The sequence below is a fragment of the Athene noctua genome, chromosome 13, assembly GCF_965140245.1.
Source record: "Athene noctua chromosome 13, bAthNoc1.hap1.1, whole genome shotgun sequence".
Classification (NCBI taxonomy): Eukaryota; Metazoa; Chordata; class Aves; order Strigiformes; family Strigidae; genus Athene; species Athene noctua.
The window spans coordinates 17,354,236-17,373,460 of record NC_134049.1 but is presented as its reverse complement, the minus strand read 5'-3'; the positions used below and the strand labels follow the sequence as shown (position 1 = coordinate 17,373,460).

Sequence of the window (19,225 nt, the reverse complement as noted above, 5' to 3'; positions counted from 1 at the left end):
GTTTACACATGATTTAGGTAAATATAAATATATGTTCTAACAGATTATTAAATTCAGTTATGTTGAATTATTGAATATTTTTTTTCTTATTTTATGAAAACAAAAGGTAATTTTAAAAAGTTTAGACGTGGTCTACATAGTCTAGAAATACATTTATACTTGTTGCATTAACGGATCAGAAGAAAACCAGGGAATTTAGTTGTATTTTTCAGAAATAGTTATCTGATAGTTATCTAATGTTTAAGCAACAATCCTCAACAGAAAATGTCAATCTTTGCTCACATCAAGCTAATGTTCAAATTTCAAATCTCTTTCTTTCTTCTTCCCTTCCTCATCAGTAAGTCTTACACATGCTTACACTCAAGGGCATGCTAAAGTGCTCTGATGAGCTAGGGCCTCAGCCAAGCCTGCATTTTTATATTTAAAGCAGTCAGAGATAAGGGAAGAAAACACTCAGATAACCAATTTGACCCTGGCAATTTTCAATCCCGTGCCATCCTTCAAACAGATGTCTTTTTTTACCTGAGAATTGCTTATTGCCCTCATGATGGGAAATGTATGCTAGAAATGGTTTCTGCCCCACGTGCCTTTTTTGTCTTTTATTTGTTTGTTTGCTTCTTGGTGGGTTGTTTGGTTGGTTGTTTTTTTCCCTGTATTAGCTGTTGCTTTAAGAATTTTATGCACGCTGTTGTTTTATACATCCTGTTGCAGAATTTGTTGCTAGTACAATGATTCTGCAAAAAATCACTTTCCAATGCTATGAAGAGGTGATGAAACCATGTCAAAACAGAAAAACAGAAAAAATCTTTAAAGAATCCAAATAAATAAAATTAGGATTATGAAATTGCTTAAAACTCTAGGTTATTTCCATGTTCAAGAACTTTTTCAGACAAATTAGTTAAAAACACCGTTGCTGTCACCAAACAGCTTAAGACATGAGAAGAATTTACTGTTTCCTTTGTAACACTCATTAATTTCACAGACCCCTAAAATATGGTGGGGATTACTGTTTAATGCTAGGAGATGCTAGCAGTGTATATGTAAAACTAGATCTCTGAACACGTCTTTAAAAGGAAAGTGCCGTTGATGTAGCCTATCAATGACTTGGAAATCAAGACAAAAATGTCTTGCTCAAAGATGTACAAAGCACTGATATGACCAGAAGTAGGCCAAATATGACATTCTTGAAAATAATTAAAAAGAAAACAAGCTTTCCTGAGTTCAGCCAGAGCTTTTGAGATGGAAACAAAGTAGATTAAGGGACTGATATGTTTTAAATAACCAGCACATCTTCTTTTTGTTGACAAATCCTGCAGACTCTTAGACTTTTGGTCTTTGCTTCATACAGTAATGACTGTATTAGAATTTGTACCAAGAATTGCAATTTTATTTGTCTTTGGAAACACAAAATATTACAAGAAAATTAATCTAAATTAACTACTAAAGGAGGTTAGTTAAACTGATTTAAGCATTATGTGGGTAAGCGTATCTCAGAGTTAAAGCAGCCTTGATTCAATTTAGCCTGATTTACTTAGCCTGAAGTGAATGAAGGAAAACAAAATTAAAGCCACTTTAATTTTGAATGAGTATGTTACTGCAGGTATCTAATGAAGTTTTGCTAACTTGACATTAAAGTCACATATTTAATTAATTTCCTTATTTGCTACACTTGAAACAAGATGTCAGTAGGATGCAACATTAATATTTTGTTGCATGCTGAAAGAAGTACAGATGTATGTGTAAGAGTAAGATTTAGGCCTGAAAAGATGTATGAATGACAGCATCGGAAGAGGTACCATATAAAATACATCATCTCTTTGCTGAAAAATGTAATGGTGCAAATATTTAAGCAAAGAGGAACAGAGATACAGTAAATTAAGTTTTTGTGGAATTTTCATTTTCTTTGATTTCATTCAATGAATTATTGCTGCAGGAACAAGGATCATTTTTTGAGGTGTTGAAAGGCTTGGCCTTCATGAAGAGTTTTAAAATTAGTAGCTTTCCAAGTATTTAATTGAGGGTTTTCACACTTTCAGTGGAGATTGCCATGGTATATTTTTATTCTTTGGCAATACTTTGAGAATTTTAAATTCCACAGAATTCTATTCTGAGTTGTAATGAAGATCCAAACCATTACAGGATTTGTACAGATGTGATCTAAAGCAAAATGTGTCCTCCTATGGTATATAATAATCTCGAAGCTTGAATCTACAGTGTTTGCTAGCAAAACAAATAGCTCCATCTTGCATGAGCATTGCTAGTTAATATCAGGTCTCTGAAGACTGTAGGACTGGTATAAATATATATATGTGTTTATATACTTTGATTACTGAATTACAAAGACTGTGGGTTTTTTTGCTGGGAGTTGTGATTTCCGGCAGGCAAATGTGAAGTCTTCATGAAAGTATAAGTATCAGCAAGATTGCTTGAAGAAGAAGAAGAAGAAAGTCTCTTCTTTTAATCAGGTTTATTTTCTGTTGGAAGACTTTTTCTAAATTAGAATGGGAAAAAGAAGGATAGGAACACTCATTGAGAGATATATATGCGAACCACTATTTCAGTAAATTCCATCAGCATAACATGCTATATATTTTTCCTTCTCCACGTATTAATCTTCCACATTCAATTGATTATAAATAAATTGAACTAATCAACTGCACAAGAAAACCTTTTTTAAAAATTAACATCTCCTTTCAGTGTCATTTTTCTTCTCGCTCATGAGATTGATATACTTAAAAAAAAAATGTGTTAGCAGCTTGGCAAGTTGATACAGCTCAAAGCAAATTTCTTTTATAAAACTGTTGAAGAACAGAAAATATTCACTGTTGAGAGATTTCAGCCAAACTCTGGAATGACTGTTCTTTACTGTTAATCTAATCAAGTCAGATGTAAAGTTTAACAGCTGAATAATGAGGATGATGAGCATAGTCCCATTATGATATAAATACTACCCTTCGTTCTGTTCTTCCTTCCCCCTCTTTTTCATCCTTGGAAATAAACAACTTGCAAAATACAACTTAATGTTAGAATCTCACCAAAGTTACTATGTAATTAATACTAACTATTAATGTAATTAATAGTATTAATATAATATTTTTTTTGAACGAATTGAATTTTGTTGAACTAATGGTAAAATTTATATCAATATCAAGATGTTTTTATGTTCCAGTATTTTCCTCTTTTTTTAACATGAAATTTTTCATACTCTTTCCATGCGCTCCTTCTCCATAACTGCCTTGTGTGAATTCCCTGTTTTCAGAGGAAAAGGCTGTGTGATCTGCTATGCAGATGCTATTGATTAGACCGTGAACATTTTCTTGAACTCCTGCACTGAAGCATGTTTCCCCAGCTCTCATTTTATACAGTCTGTACCAGCCTGGGAACTGTATTTTTCTATAAGTCTGAATTCAGGCCTTACACATGACTAAACAGCATCAAGATGCCTACTTTTCTTGTTTCCTAAACTTTCTTAGCTGTTAAGTTTCTTGGTGGACTTCTGCTGAAGCAAAGTTCACCTTTGTGCCTATTGTTCATCAGCATTTCTGACAGAGATAATGTCTGGGGCCTGTGTACTTCTACAAACATGTCAAACAAATGTGGAAACACAAATCTGTGCACTGCAATAGTCATACATATTAATAGTAAGAAAGTTATGATAAAGAAACCTATCAGCATTTCTGAAACTTGCAAATAATTCCAATGTGTTTATCAGTGCAGCACCGCAAGAATTTTCCAATGATTGTCGACTACAATTCCACAGTCAAACCATTATACAGTTTTAAATACTGTATGTTTGGTAATAAATTTAAAAAAAAAAAAATAGGGAAAAAACATAATTTATTTTGCACTCGATTTTTTTCACCTGTTTCATATTAGAAGATGTATTAAAAAGGTTGTTGAAGCTTCAATATCCTTTATTCAATTTCTCATCTCTCCATCCTCTTTTGAAAGGCAGTAACTGTAAATGTCTCGTATCAGTTCCAGGACCTTGTGAACCTGAAGACCTCATTGATGGGATCATCTTTGCAGCCAATTACCTGGGCTCTACACAGCTCCTTTCTGAGCGCAACCCTTCCAAAAACATAAGAATGATGCAGGCCCAAGAGGCAGTGAGCCGTGTTAAGGTAGGGGATTTTTATGGTTTGTAGAATACTCTCTGATCCTTTGACAGTTGGTCTCTAAACAGTACAGGCTCTGTAGCTTCAAACCTATTCTGAAGTACACTTATGTGAGTGTACATCTAGTACTGTAAATGCCATTAGTTTCCAGTGCTTAATTTGAAAATACATACAGCATCTCTGAGGAGCAAAATATAAATTATTCTAGAGTCTATTCAAAATTGTTTGGAAGCTGTATGAAGAATTCAATTATTAAATTCCAGATTGCAATTGAGAAATATTTTGTTGTCAAAGCACAGGATATTTTTTTAACTGTGTTTTTCCTCTTATGTCATTAATTCCTACAACTTACTACAAATTGTGAAGATTACTCTCAATATATTGAATTATTATTTTTTTAGGACAAGAAGATTCATTACTATTGCGTTTGGATTTGGTGTTATTTACAGTGAACAATTTCTGTGTAAATAATGTACCATAGACTGCTTCATAAAGTTGCATTAAAAAAAATTGCTTTTTTTGGTTAATAATTCAAATAGGAGATTTTGCTTTTCCAGTTTTTTTGTGGATCGGCTGTAAATACCTCATCTGAATAAACACATGGTTAGAAAGAGGTAGATATAAATGCTAATAGAAAAATTATGTGCTTAGTTAACAAAATATTTAATTGGTAAAAATTGCATGTTTTTGAAGGAAACTGGTTGGGGAAAAATAATGTATTTCACAAGAGATTGTCACGACTGATGATTGATTTGGCATTTAGAAACAAAATAAAAGCAAGAAAGGTCCAGTTCTTTAAACTTTCCAAACCCTTGAATTTCTATGTAGCATACTGTATTGTCTCAAGCAGTAAGTAATCATTGATTGCAATTAACTTCCTAAAAACTGTTTCGTGTATTAATAGCAATCCTAATTTGTCAGGAATACATGACTACTTCAGACAGTCATGGAAATGAGCCTGAGTTACATTTTGTTTAACAATTACATGTAGATGTAATATGGATAGAAAACCTTGGCTTTAAAATAGTGCATGTACTGTCATTTTAGACTGCTGTATATTTAGCATTATAAATGTTATGAGCAGCTTTAACAGGCAACACTCTTTGGTACCAATTTTTTTGTAATCAACAACATGCATAATACCATTAAATCCAATTATGCTTGATATAAACAATTCTTTCTCTCTTGCACATCATTCTCCCACTGCTCCCAAATTTTTAAGTCTGGATTCATATTCAGAAGTTTTCCCTGACTTCCCACACTGTCTTTTCTCTTACTTTGTGTATACATCTGTCTGCATTCTTTTTTTATGCTACTCTTCAGAGGATGCAAAAGGCGGCTAAAATCAAGAAAAAAGCGGTGTGTAAACTGTTTTTCTTGAATGCTAATGTTTACTTACATTTTTGTTGTACTTGTTCTCCATGGAGTGTTGTGTCTTTCATTATGGGTTCTCATAAATCTGTCATTTTGGTTTCTTCTTTGTTAGGTAGTAGAACACTGGATGGAATAAAATTAATTCATTTTCTTCATTATTCATTTGCTGGAGTGCCTGTCTTCTGCTCTTCTTCTGTTGAATACCTCTGATTTGTTTAGTCCAGATATACAGCCAATGTTATCAGGGACATTTTAAAAAATGTAATGCTTATTTTTGTTTTACTAAACAAACCAGTAAGATGTATTTCCTCTGTCTGTGACTTACTGTATATTTATTAAATTATTGTTAATATTTAAAAACAAATAAAATCAATTTAGCAGGTAGTAGCTGGAACAATTCATAGAGGAGACATTTCACTCAGTTAAAAACTATATTACAGTTAACTAAATACAGCTGACAAAAATAATCACTAAACTTAGCCTTGCTCTTTGTGATGGTTTTAGATGAAAGCAATGCAAGTAACCTCTGCCAGAGTATGTGCTTGCTTTGTATTTTTCTGGATGAGATTTAATTAAAAAAAAAAAAAAAATCTGAATGAATTATAGGCATAGCTAAGCCTTTATAACTATAGAAAAGAGCAGCAAATACATCATTCTTCCTTGCACTGTTCCATCAAAGAACTAGTCTCTGACCTGCAGACTGATGCCTGCCTTTAGCACAGGGTGATACGGCCTGTGGCTATTTTAATCTGCGACTGCTAACATGGGTGCTGCTAAATACCAGTTGCAATAGTGCACTGTGAACAAGTAGCCTGGAGGAATAAATAGATTCCTGCTGGAACTCATAGTATTAGGTGAGCTCTTGGGTGATGCTTCAGTGAGAGGTAGCAGCTGCTTTGCCACTTTCTCTCCTGTTTCGCACGTGGACAGAGCCAGGACTCACACTTAGGCATTACACTGTAATCCTCCTTGCTCCGTGACCATGTTTTCTCATGGGTTATGGAACTGATTTCCTACTGAGCAGTGCTCAGAAGTTGAGATCTGAAAGTCAGCTGATGGCTTTCTGTAATATGAAGAAATATTAGTTCAGTACTCAGTTCTTTATTTTCTAGGAAGAAACTAAACTAAAAATCTAAAAAACTCCTAAAACCCACCCAACCACAGTACTGAGCACCAGTTTGCACTTTTTTTGGTGAAGATGGCAAGGGCTAAGCAGCTGATGGGGGGTAAGTCACTTTCTGAATTCCCCTACTTTCTCAATTCTGGTGCCTCAAGTACTGAAGTGCATTGATGAGACAGTGGGGAAGAAACGGGCATACTCTTTCTCCTGTTCTGGCTATAAATAGCAAATTTTAGTACATGAGCTGTCAGTCCCATGGGCTCTGAAAATTCACTCTTACCCACAAAATCAGAGTATGCTTCACTCTTTCCATGCAATAAATGCATTCTTTGCATGTATTTAGAAACACCTTTGAATAGCCGTCTTTGTAGTGGTTTAACAGTGTGATTGCCTCACATCACATTATGCTTGAAGTGATCAGTGAATCTGTCATTCTAAAAAGGAAATTAAAATTCCCCTTGTAACAAAGCATCTGTCTTTTAGACTTCAGAGGGAGATTCCCAGGCCTTGACTGAAGTGGATCTGTTCATCTCCACACAGAGAATCAAAGTTTTAAATGCAGACACACAGGTAAGTTATGATTAAAATTCTTCAAGAATAATGTTGAGTTAGACTGAGCTCTTATACTGTTAGTAGGTAACTTTACTAAATTTGATAAATTCACTATTGTGAGAATATTCAGAAAGAGCAGTGTTAGATCTCCTATTGTTAACACTCACATTTGCCAATATAGCAATACTGACAACAGTTTTGCTTGTTTGGTGTATTGGAAAATGTCTGCATGTTGCTGAGGTCTATAATTCAATTTAGGAGAAGATTCAAAAGTCTTTCAGAGTGCATGTATGCTGTTTCTCTAAAACAGTTTCAGTACCCAAATTTACAGTCTAACAGGGAAGTAATTTGCTACTTTGATTAAGCTATTCATATCTTGCCATTTTTAACATTTAACCACCTATTTTTCCATAAATCACATCTGAGCTACCATCCTCTTTGCCTAAGGTAAATTAATAATGATTATTCCCATGACTTATTCCCATGACTTTTTAGCATTGCTGTTGGCATGCCTTTGCATTTTTGGCTTGGTAATATTTTTCAGTGCTAGTGAATTTCCTGACGGGTGTAATCACCATAGGTTTGTTTCAGCTGGTGTGGCAGCTGGCAGAGACAATCTGTTCTTTCATGGCTTTATCAATTATATAAAACCTATTTCTGCAGTGTGCCATCCATGTTTTAATCCATCTGTAGCATTGTATAGTTCACATGAGGTAGAAGCTGATTTACAATGTAAAATTCTCCGTTAAAAAATGACATGCAGCAGGGTTCAAAATGCTGAGTAGCACGGGTAAGGTGTATTGCCATGTTGGAACAGAGCCAGCTCTGGTGATTCTGTTGCCCTCAGGAACACTAGCAAATCGCACCCCTGCCATTTTTTAGTTGCTTCTGCATTTAGTTACTGAATACATTCAGCCCAAGCTGACCACCTGTTTAGTATATGTGGTAGAAGCAACCTTACGTTTGGCCACATGCCTGCCTGTGTGAGAGCTATATTGTTCCCTGTGCTGCAGCCTTATGGGCTTGCAGTCAGTGCACAAAATCAGCAGAAATATCACAGCAGTCTCTCCCATCTTCTTGCTCTTTCGGTGAAGAGAAGCTGGAAGTGAAGCAACTGGGAGAACTACCAGAGAAAGATATAGAGGTCACAAATGTGTATGTGCGGAGCCTCTGGTAGATGACTGGTTCCATAAAATCACCTGACTCATTAGGCTCTCTAATGCACACTCCCACAGGACTACATCACTTGAAAGCTTGAAAAAATGCTTAGATTTTCCTCCTTCAGGTGTTTGTGTTTCAAAAGGGACAACAAACAGGACTCTAAAAGTTCCTTAGAAAAGAAGGGTGATTCTGAGAAAGGGGAATGTGGACAGCACAAGATAGAACAGGGGTTTTGAAAAAGGCCAAGAGAGAGGCTGAATTTCTAAGGACAAATACAGGAATAGCAAGGATGGAGTGGATGGGACTGGACAAGGGATGAGGGAAAGAATAGAGAAGCAGATAGGCAGAGATGGAGAGGTTAATAGGAAAGTAACAAAAGAGGCGAGAGGGTGAAAATAAGATAATGGTAATGGAAAACAGAGTGGAATGGAATATGGACTGAGAAAGGAAAAATTCAAGTCACAAGTAAGTCAAAAGGAAAGACATGTTTACAGTCACTATATATTATTTGCCTTATTCCTGATTGTAATTGCATTAGACAGGAAAAAGGTGGGAGGGAGTGAGGGAGTGACTGCTTTCACCCCTACAAAGGGAAAATACAAAAAACCTTTGAGTGACTTCTGTGTGATGATAAGGACAGAAGGACTTCGTTGGCAGATGAGCTTAAATGCATTCATTTTCCCAGTCCATTCACTCTTGTGTACACTGCATGTATGATTACACCCTTACAGAATACTTTGTGCAGACTACTGAATCCTCCTGAAAGATGTCCATTATAAAATATTTTTCCATACTGACAGAAGTGCTATAAATCCTCCTGAGCCCCTGCAACCATCTCTTAACCATCATAACTTTTCATAGTTTAGGGATAAGCACAAAACATTTTATTTCAAGCCTGAGAAGAATCATTACAATAATTTTATGGGTAGTGATTCTCTTCAGTAAGACAAGTGGTCCTAAGAAACAATAATTTTTTATATTTTTCCCTCTCTGTTGAGTTAAATTGTACTGAAATTCTTAAAACAATTACTCTTGTCAACTTGAAGAACAATCTTTCTCTCTTAGGCCTTAGAGATTTGTTCAACTAATGGTAAATTAATACCTAGCTGTTTATATAAAGGATATAGCTGCTTACAGAAATGAAGAGAACTGTGTGTTATCTCATACCACATTATAGGTTTTTTTGGAAGATCAGGTATCAAGGGAAACCCTGCCACTACAGACACAGCAAGGAAGGTATCTCAGTTTAGATGAAAACTGACCTCATGCTGCTCATGTGTGATATTCTAATACCTATGAACAGCCACTAGCAAATTAATCAAAAGGAAAAAAAAAAAAAAAAGAAAACCAGAAGGCCTTCTCGGTTAAACAAGAACTCCAAACAAACAACAAGCCTGTAGTCAATTTGTCTTTCCTCACATTAGAAATAGTCACATATATATCCAAGCAGATGCCAAAAGCAGCAAGGACAACCTCAGTCTTGGACAAGAACTAAAGGTATTTTAGACATCAGAAAGAAATTTACTGACTTAAAACTAATAGAGATCACAAAGTAAAATGAAACAAATTGATTCAGTAATAAGTATTTTTTTATTCCAGTTCAGGCAGAATTTGGTGGATATTTTCAGCTGCTCGGGGAGGTGGGGGAAGGGGACATCCTCAGCTAGTCTGATCAATAAAACTATTATACTTCTGCTTGCTTCCAGTTTGAGCAATAAATGAAAGTCTGGAAAACCCTCCAAACTGACCAATGACCCCAGAAAGAAGGAATTTTCAGATGGGCCTTTTCTGTTTCTTGAAGAAGAGAACAGTTCATCTCTACAACAACAAAATATGTAAAGAAATGATAGCTAACAAAGCATGGTTTGGAGGCACTTTCTTGGCCTTTGTTTCAATAGAAAGCTTTATCTTAATTAAAATAGTACCTAGCATAAAGTTTTAAAGTAGGCAGCATCCAGTTTAAGAAACCTATAGAACTCAGGTTTGAAATGTCCCATAAAAATAGGATTTGGACTGATTTTTGCCTTAAAATGGGGATGTTCAACCAATGACAACAGATTGGATTCAGTGCAGCACACCGGCCATGTCTGAGAGCTGAATTAATTACTCTGGCAGCCTGCTATTGAAATTACCTCTCCAGAGCCTCCTGCAGTCTCCTCTTCGTCACACAAGAGCTGCACACATCGTGTGACCACTGTAACAGGACACAGGTGTTTTACTCACATTAGGGCAAAGTAGAGTCTGGCTTTGACTGAAGCTGAGAAGGAGCAACGGCTGATTGCTCCAAGTTCAGAGGACAAGCACCTCAAATCAGATGGTGGTATGTGGGCAGTAGGGGGGTGAGGAGGGACAACACAGTCATGTAGTGAAAAACAACATACAGTCCTTGAATATTTCCTCAGGATAAACTGTAAATCATCACTGCCTTAAAATACTGTTTTCTGGTTTCTATAGATCCTTAGAGCTAGGAGGCTTTTTCTGATATTTTGTCTTAATTGTCAAAATATCTGCCAGATAAGCATTACTAACATAAGTTGTCTTTTTTCCCTAGGAATTTCTCTTCCTCTGTAATTATACAGACTTCAGTAATAGTGATTCTTTTCAAGGCACTTAAAGGAAGTACAGTCAATCAGTCCAGTCAATCATATCACTTGATTGCATGAGCATTCCCAAGACTCTCATTTTAAACCTAAAAGGTTCTTACCATTATGGAACATCTTCCATAGCAACACACCTTTCTGTGAACTTAGAAAAATTGTGGCTTTTTAAATTTTTATTAAAAAAAACCCTAAAGGAGAAATCAGGTTGCTTATATAGTAGCTTGAATAAAACCTGTGTGAATGTACAAATAATTATCTAAAACATCACTGTAAAGTAGTATATCATTGTTTGTCTTTGCAGTCCTAAATATATCAAAATGCTTTGAAATAATCACTGTAGCAATGTCACATAATTGTTTTATTAAAACAACATCATTTTACATATAGAAACCTTTTAATGAAAATGAGACCTCTAGCTGTTGAGCCACATTAATTTATTCATACTTAATGCTGAGTTCAGAAGTAATAAAACTTACTACACATTCATACTTAGCGGTGCACAGAAACTGTATTAAAATGTCCTTGAAGATTCTTCCTTCTGGGACTTCTTTCCTCTTTTATATAAGAAACAATTGATAGAAGCATGAACTGGAGATGGAAACAAAAGATAAAACAGTAGTATCTGAAATAAAACAAGTTTAGTGACAACATACTCTTTTCTGGCTACAAATATGCACTCAGTTTTTGCGTGTCTAAGGCAACTCAATATGTAATCAAAGCCACTGAATAATGATATATTCCTGTGAGAAAAACAGTTGAAAGTAGCAGAAATAGCAGAAAGTAAAATAAGAGTTTAAAAGGCTAAAGTAATTAAAAGGATGCAGGCTTCAGGGTTTTGAGATAGAGGCTTTTTATATTTAGTACTCTTCATGTGCTCTTACGTAAGAAATGTTCATTAGGATGAAGCTTGGACAGGTTTCCACTTAAAATCATTCTCACAGGCAGCAGCTCTGGAGCCGAGTTCTCCTAGCACAACCAAACTGGCAGCCTAATGACACTGACCAGAACAGGATTTTGATGGTGAGCCCATTCACCAGATCATTTCACTCCAAACTGATCTATGTAGGTAGCCAGAATAAAGTATTAAAAATTCCGTCTACGGAGGAGGTGACATACTGCCTTCATAGCTCTTTACAAAGGAATTAAGTATTGTTTTGCTGTGTATCAGAAAATGTTACCTTAGATATTATGGTTATTATAGGTCATAATTAAAAAAAAATTATAACATCTCATATATATAGATACAACTTCCATAACACTTGTTCTGTTATTGTGAAATGCATCTGCTTCATTCAGCAAAATGAATACTAAAGGGAAAGAAAGTTTTCCAACAGCATGAAAATGTCCATAAAACATTAGTATAGAACTTCATTCTTGCTTTACAGTAGCAACCATGTTGCATTTGCTCAGGCAACGCTTTCATTGAAGCCAATTTCTTAAACAGCCACTATGCCTTCAGTTGGAGTTCAGGCCCATTGACTGTGTAGGGAATGTCAGATCTGGGCCATAGGAAGTGTGTCTGTAGGTTTTGTCATTCTCAAGCAGTAGGCCATCAATGAGAGGGAAGATACAGCATTTGTAGAACAACAGCAGGCATCAGGAATGACTTTATTTCTTTTTGCTTTGTGTAGGAAACAATGATGGATCATGCACTGCGCACAATCTCATATATTGCCGATATAGGTAACATTGTGGTTTTAATGGCACGACGACGCATGCCAAGATCAGCTTCTCAAGACTGTATTGAAACAACACCTGGTGCCCAGGAAGGAAAGAAGCAGTACAAAATGATATGCCATGTCTTTGAATCGGAGGATGTAAGTAAATGGAATTAAATTTATTTAAACAACCTATGTCATTTAGAGAATCTCTGAAATTACATCTAATTTCTTGAATGAATTTTTGTTGTCAGTAATTTTTTCTGATTGAAGCTACAGGTAATCTGTGGAAACATTAGCCAGTTGTTTGTCCATATTCATATCTCTTTTCTGTCTCCACAAATTCATGTCATGAATTCACGTCTTCTCCTCAGTCCCAAGATGTCCACTGTTTGTCTCACGTGTTACAGAGTCATTTGTGTTCTTTCAACAATGCTTCCCCAAATGCTTTAGTGAGTATTTACATGAAGTTGCCTAGAATCCAATGGCAATTTATGGCCAAAATTAATTTATGGGATATCAAACTGATCATTCATCCTGGATTGGATCCTTTAATCCAGTGAGTTGGCACATAATGATAGACATATGGCCTGCAGACACTTGGCTGGAACCGTTCTGGACCACTTTCAAACTGAAGCAAAGTTGCTAAGAGCATCTACCAACTTGATGTGCCTGACACAAGGTTGCCCTCTACCCAGGCCTTATTCCCTTACAGCTTACTTACCTGTAGTGGTATATGTACTCTCAAACATGTGACTTGATCGTATGATGTTTAAGAACACATTCAGATGTTTATTTTTCAGTTCTCTTTTTTTTTTTTTCATCCCTAGCAAAGATTATGAATTAGAATTTTTATATAAAAGCAATAGAGCTGAGAAAGTTTAGTTCTCTGTATTTATAGAAATTTTTCTTCACAACCAGAAGAGTTTAGTATTTCTTAAGTAAAAGGCTAAGAAGAACTCACTCTCACTACTCTCAGAACATCTGTACAACAGAAAGCATAATTTCAGTCATTTAATGCTGTAAGATACTCTGAGATCCAATACCATATTAGCCTTAAACCACTTTTTGTTAAAATTCTGTTTAAAAAAGGAGCAACTACTTCAGAGTTTAGATTCTAATTTTCACTTGCATCAGAAATACCAAAAGATGAAAGAACTTGGAACTGTTCTCAAAGTAGGATTGCAGAAGTAGTGGTTGCAAAAGAGTTCTGTATATCTCTGCTGCATCCTGTTTCACCCCTGTGAAAAGTGCTGGCCTGCCATGCTCTTACCTCTTGTGGCAAAGGAAGATAACCTTGCTTTTCTGCTATTGGATATTCAGGTTTGGTTTTGTAGTGAAATTGGTATTTGTATCTGAAGTGGCAGACCAGGGGACTTCAACCTAAAACATTTATGGAAAAAAATACCAAGCTAGTAAAAGAGAAAAAAAAAAAATTATTGTTTCTAAGTTGACAGTTGAGATACAGGTATTAGTAAAGAGGCAGCACTAAACATTTCTGACCATCGATCTATAGGAACAACTTTAAGTATCATTTCTGTCATACCAGTTAAAAAAAGAATTGAGTTGTTCTGTTCAGTCATTAACTCACAGGTTGCATATTTTTTGAGGTAGGCAATCATTTTCATTATTTTAAAGCAATTAAGCCTGTGAAAGAGAAATGGCATTGTCTAAAGGTTAGAGTGCTAGTCTGGGATTGTTCTCAGACCTAGTTATCTCAGCTCTGCTACTGCTTTGCTGGGGTGATGTTTTCAAGCAACTTAATTACATCTCTAAGTGGTACATAATGCTGAAGACTTTCATAAACACTCATTAAAACCTGGAGATATAAATGAAATTGCAATGTGAGAACTGGCAGTTACTAGCAGTAATAGAATATGGCATCTAGACATGTTGGTTTTGAGAATAGAAGGAAGGCAGAAGCAAAGAACTAACTACAGTGAAAGCAATGGCACTGGAGATCGAAAACAAGAAGTCAGTAAGGACTGGTGATAAACTTTAATAATGGAACAATATAAAAACATTCTTGATGACTTCTGTACTACCAGAAACCTCTTGGTGTATCAGTAATATTTGAAAAGATGTTTTAAAATATGAAGGAATGATTTGGACTGACTAGGCTAATTATGTCCTTGCTTTTCTAAAATCATTTTCCAATCAAGCAGATCAGTGCTTTTGTGTACTGCAGCACAAATGAAATGAGAAAACCACCTTTTATAATAGCATCAAAGAAAACACTGTGTATCTGATTGGTACACTGCAAGAAGATTTAGATTTACAATGTTGTCCAGAAAACCTATGCATTCATAATGCATTTAGCATGTACCTAATTGTCCAAGAAAGTGTGCTGCATTTCCAGAATAGTTTTATAAATTTGATTAGTAATAATTTCAGGGAGTTACGTTGTATACAATTAACTCCTCCTCAGATCACTGGGAGTTACCTGTATCCCCTGATGACAGAATACAGTACCTGAAAACCACAAGTATACGAAACTCAGTGTGGCATTCTCCTGTGAGCTGCAGTAAACTCAGAACAGGAAAATAAAATACATTTGAAGTGTAGAAACAGTTGATTACAAATTCCTTTTACGTATTTCTACCTCTGTTTCTCTGTGTTCCACTGCCATCTAGTGGAACAAGACAGTGAATTTTATGGTGGTCCAGTAATTCTTTCATTGACTTCTGCTGTGTGCTGAATACGCAAAATTGTTAGTATTATCAGCATCGTGGGTTTCTGTAGATTTTTTTCTATTGTGTATATATTTGACACATCCAAATACCAGTCACTGTCATGTTTCATTAATAGTATTCACTGTACAGCCCACTGTAATGGGAAGGCATCTTTTATTGCATACTGTAGCAAAATGCATGCACAGATAAGTGCTCCAAAAATTAATAAAGACACAGGGGATTTTGAAGAGTTCTTCTTAACATTAACAAGGTATATTCATGGCCCTCTCTGCATTCTTGAGAGCATCGCTGACGTGGCTAGAAGGTGTTAATGGGAATAGCTGTTAGAGAAGTGCGATGGGTAAGCAGGACTATTACTATTTTGCTAGGAATATGAGACAGGTATCATGGCATTAATAGGAGAGCAGATGATTTTGCTGAAGCAGTCTTTTCAGTCCTATAAAACCAAGGTGGAGAAGCAGCAGGTGGACACAACTAAAATCATCAATGCACCCATGTCTGTGAAGGCATGTGCAGGCAGAGTGTCCATTCTCTCATCACTCCTGCAAATATACTGTGATCAGAAGTAGGGTTTGTGACAGTCTCTTCTGTAAGCTTTGTTCCATACTGGTACAAAGCCAGTACTCTCCAGTGTTGGAACGAGTACCTAAATAGCATATGGCTGCTTGCTACTGCAACGTACTGATGAAAGGAGATCAGTAGGGTTTTTCAATGGTGATTGCAAACCGATTTTGGATGCAACAGATTCTTTCTGTATAACTGACCTTAAAGTGACTTTATAGCCATACTAATGTAGCAACTTTGCAGGATCCTTTATTTTGACTCTCTCTTAAAATCCAGTCTCTCTGTTTTCTTATGGTATCAGTGGTAAACTGTTGATCAGTCCTTTCTCTCAGCTGTGTTTTGTTCTACATTCCAGGCACAGCTGATAGCTCAATCAATTGGTCAGGCCTTCAGTGTGGCTTACCAGGAGTTTTTAAGAGCCAATGGAATTAACCCAGAGGATCTCAGTCAGAAAGAGTACAGTGACATCATCAATACCCAAGAGATGTACAACGATGATCTCATACACTTTTCCAATTCAGAAAACTGCAAAGAGGTAAACTAGTTCTGGAATTTCATTTCAGATTGATCCATTTTTTCAGAGAAATGTAGTTCTCATGGAAGTATCAGCATTTTAAGGATGACTTTACATCACAAGATGTGTTGCTTCATTAATACTGTGCTACTAAAATCAGTTTTATAAATTTTTTACAATTTGTTCTTTTCATTTCCAGGGTCTTTATGCTTCCATTGATCAAACCAGTAATAAAGTACATTTACATCTGACATAGATAAACTCTGTGCTATTCACATCACACAGTGTAAGGTGTTTTTGTTTTATCAATGTGTTGATACAGAAATAGAGATGACAATCCATTTTAATGCACGTAGTAAGTGATTTCTTACTTAATAGATACAAGGACCATGAGTCCATGATTCTAGGGCACTGGGCAGGCCAATTTTTCTTCCCCCATTAGAACACCAGCAAAACTGACACATGAAATGCAGTTTCACACTCATAATGCCTGAAAAAGCAAGAATTTTCCTTAATGCCCCAAATTACATTTGATTTTGGATGTAACAGATTCTTTCGGTAGAACAGCCATATATTTCACATTTTAAATTTCATACAAAAGTCACTGTAATACTGGAAATTCCAAATCAGAATGTGATGAGTGCAGTTGTACCCAGATTCTCCTCTGTTGCTTTATTTCTGCTTTATTGCTGCAGTGTGATAAGGATTTGGCCCATGTTCCAAAGGTCACAGTTTCTATGCTGAGTCTGAAAGCAATTTTTTCTCTGAAATGAACAGCAAATTGCTTAATCCTTCAGTCACAGCTTTCCTACTTATACTAATTTCTTCTAGCATTACAGGTTCTTTTGTACAGTATGTGTGTTCCTGGGAAGAGAACATTTTTCACCTATACCTACAGATAGAAAGGTTATGATTTGATGTGTAGGTTTTTATGTTGCAGCCACTACGTATCAATAAAGTGTTTTCATGTGCATATAAGCATGACAAAATACTTCATGATTCCCATAAGTATGGATGTCCCTCTTCTTCACATATGAAAGAAATAATTCCCAGTACTTTGGGAGTGAGTTCTCTACTTAAACTCTTACTCCTCTTCTGTGAAAGTTAGATATGCTATGGTTACTGAACAGTTAACATCACCATATGTGAGGAGCAGACATCATGTATATCAGCACATCAGGGATCTTAGATTAACATGCTAGGCACAAGTATATTCATTAATGTTAATAATAACAACAATAATGGAGAGATCCTTGCCTGAAAATAAGGATGGACAAACCTTGAGTTCAAGAGACAACCTGGGCAGTGGTGGCAGAAGTAGAGCTGAACTCCAACCTCTGTCCCAGGCATTGCCTTAACCACAAAATGTTACAGTCACCCCTAGCTGATAGGTTCCACAAACGACAAAAACTTCTTTGGCATTCATTTGGTATTCCCTTCCACCATTTTCTGTAGAGTTAACCCATGTGTTAGTTTTTTGCTTACTATAAGGACCTATATGACCTTCAACAAACAAGTGGAGGATACCCCTGAAAAGAAATAGGTACGTGTTATATGGTTTTAACAGTATTTTTGAAGTCATGCTACTATCTAATAGCAAAGAATACAATTATTTTTGTAATTTGTAAGTGTTATTCAGAACAACTGAGATGCTAGTGCTCAAATTTAGATGAATCAAAGCAAAAAATGTGTGGGTTTTTTTTTTCCTTTTTAATTGCAGCTCCAGCTAGAAAAACAAAAGGGAGAAATTCTTGGGGTAGTGATTGTGGAATCTGGATGGGGATCCATTCTACCCACCGTTATCCTGGCTAACATGATGAATGGAGGCCCTGCAGCCCGTTCAGGAAAACTAAGCATTGGAGACCAAATTATGTCCATTAATGGGACCAGTTTAGTTGGCCTACCTCTTGCAACATGCCAAGGGATCATAAAGGTACCCCAAACTTACAACTATATGCTGTAGACTGTAAGGCAGCAGAGATGTAATAATCAGGCAAGTGGTCCTGTAGATTTCCAGCAGATACAATTTTTCATATCACTGAAAAAAAAAAAAGTAATCTGTCATTAACAAAAAGTAGAATTAGAAACAGATATTCAGAGCTTATAATGTACAGAAATTTAGGGCTGAGCAATTTGACTGCAGCTTTGTTACTATACTATAATAAACAAGGCCAGGTGTGAAAAACTAGCCTAAATTAAGTCACTTAGCTAGCTTCAAAGTGTCAGGCTTCCCCGCAGCCTCCAAATTAAAATCTGAGGATTAAAATCTACTAGTGACTATAATGAAGATTCCCCAGACACGATGGAATCTCAAAATACATTATCTTTAATCACTGAGACTAAATCTAATCTTGTAGATTTACCAAGAGCAGCGGCAGCACGAGGTTAATTAGTCAGGTGCTGGTAAAAAGACAAGCAGTAGTCAGTTTTGGTTTTTCCCCGAAAACTTTCTTAAACTTTCTATAGTAATTAAAGGCAACGTTCCGATATGTTTTCTTTGGCCAAATAGCTTAGGAAATAAATGAAACAGAGAAATGTATCTCTAGGTTAACAATAGATTTCTATTAACTCTAGCTGTTCTTTCTCAAATCAGCTGCTTTATGCTCTTGCATGTAGAAAACCACTAATAAAAGAGCAAATTAAGATCCATTTCAGAAATACTAACTGTTGGAATATCTTACAGGGTCTCAAGAATCAGACACAAGTCAAACTGAACATTGTCAGCTGTCCTCCTGTTACTACTGTCCTCATAAAACGGCCAGACTTAAAATACCAGCTGGGCTTCAGTGTACAGAATGGAATTGTAAGTTTCTGTGTTCGGTGATCATTTCAGGTTGGTGTTTTTGTTTGGTTGGGTTTTTTACTTTTTCT

The 19,225-nt window shown here is 35.9% G+C and overlaps 1 protein-coding gene across 5 annotated transcripts in view; it reads left to right on the top strand.

Moving 5' to 3' along the window:
- The window catches only part of APBA2 (amyloid beta precursor protein binding family A member 2), a 106,830-nt gene that overhangs the window by 79,174 nt on the left and 8,431 nt on the right, over positions 1-19,225 (top strand). For 4 of the 5 annotated variants that reach the window (XM_074916885.1, XM_074916884.1, XM_074916883.1 and 1 more), the window contains 7 exons: positions 3,979-4,124; positions 5,442-5,477; positions 7,096-7,182; positions 12,557-12,742; positions 16,196-16,375; positions 18,075-18,287; positions 19,038-19,157. In XM_074916885.1, coding sequence (XP_074772986.1) covers positions 3,979-4,124; positions 5,442-5,477; positions 7,096-7,182; positions 12,557-12,742; positions 16,196-16,375; positions 18,075-18,287; positions 19,038-19,157 — 968 coding nt within the window. The remainder of the gene's footprint in view (positions 1-3,978; positions 4,125-5,441; positions 5,478-7,095; positions 7,183-12,556; positions 12,743-16,195; positions 16,376-18,074; positions 18,288-19,037; positions 19,158-19,225) is intronic. The other variant, XM_074916887.1, reaches the window with a different exon arrangement.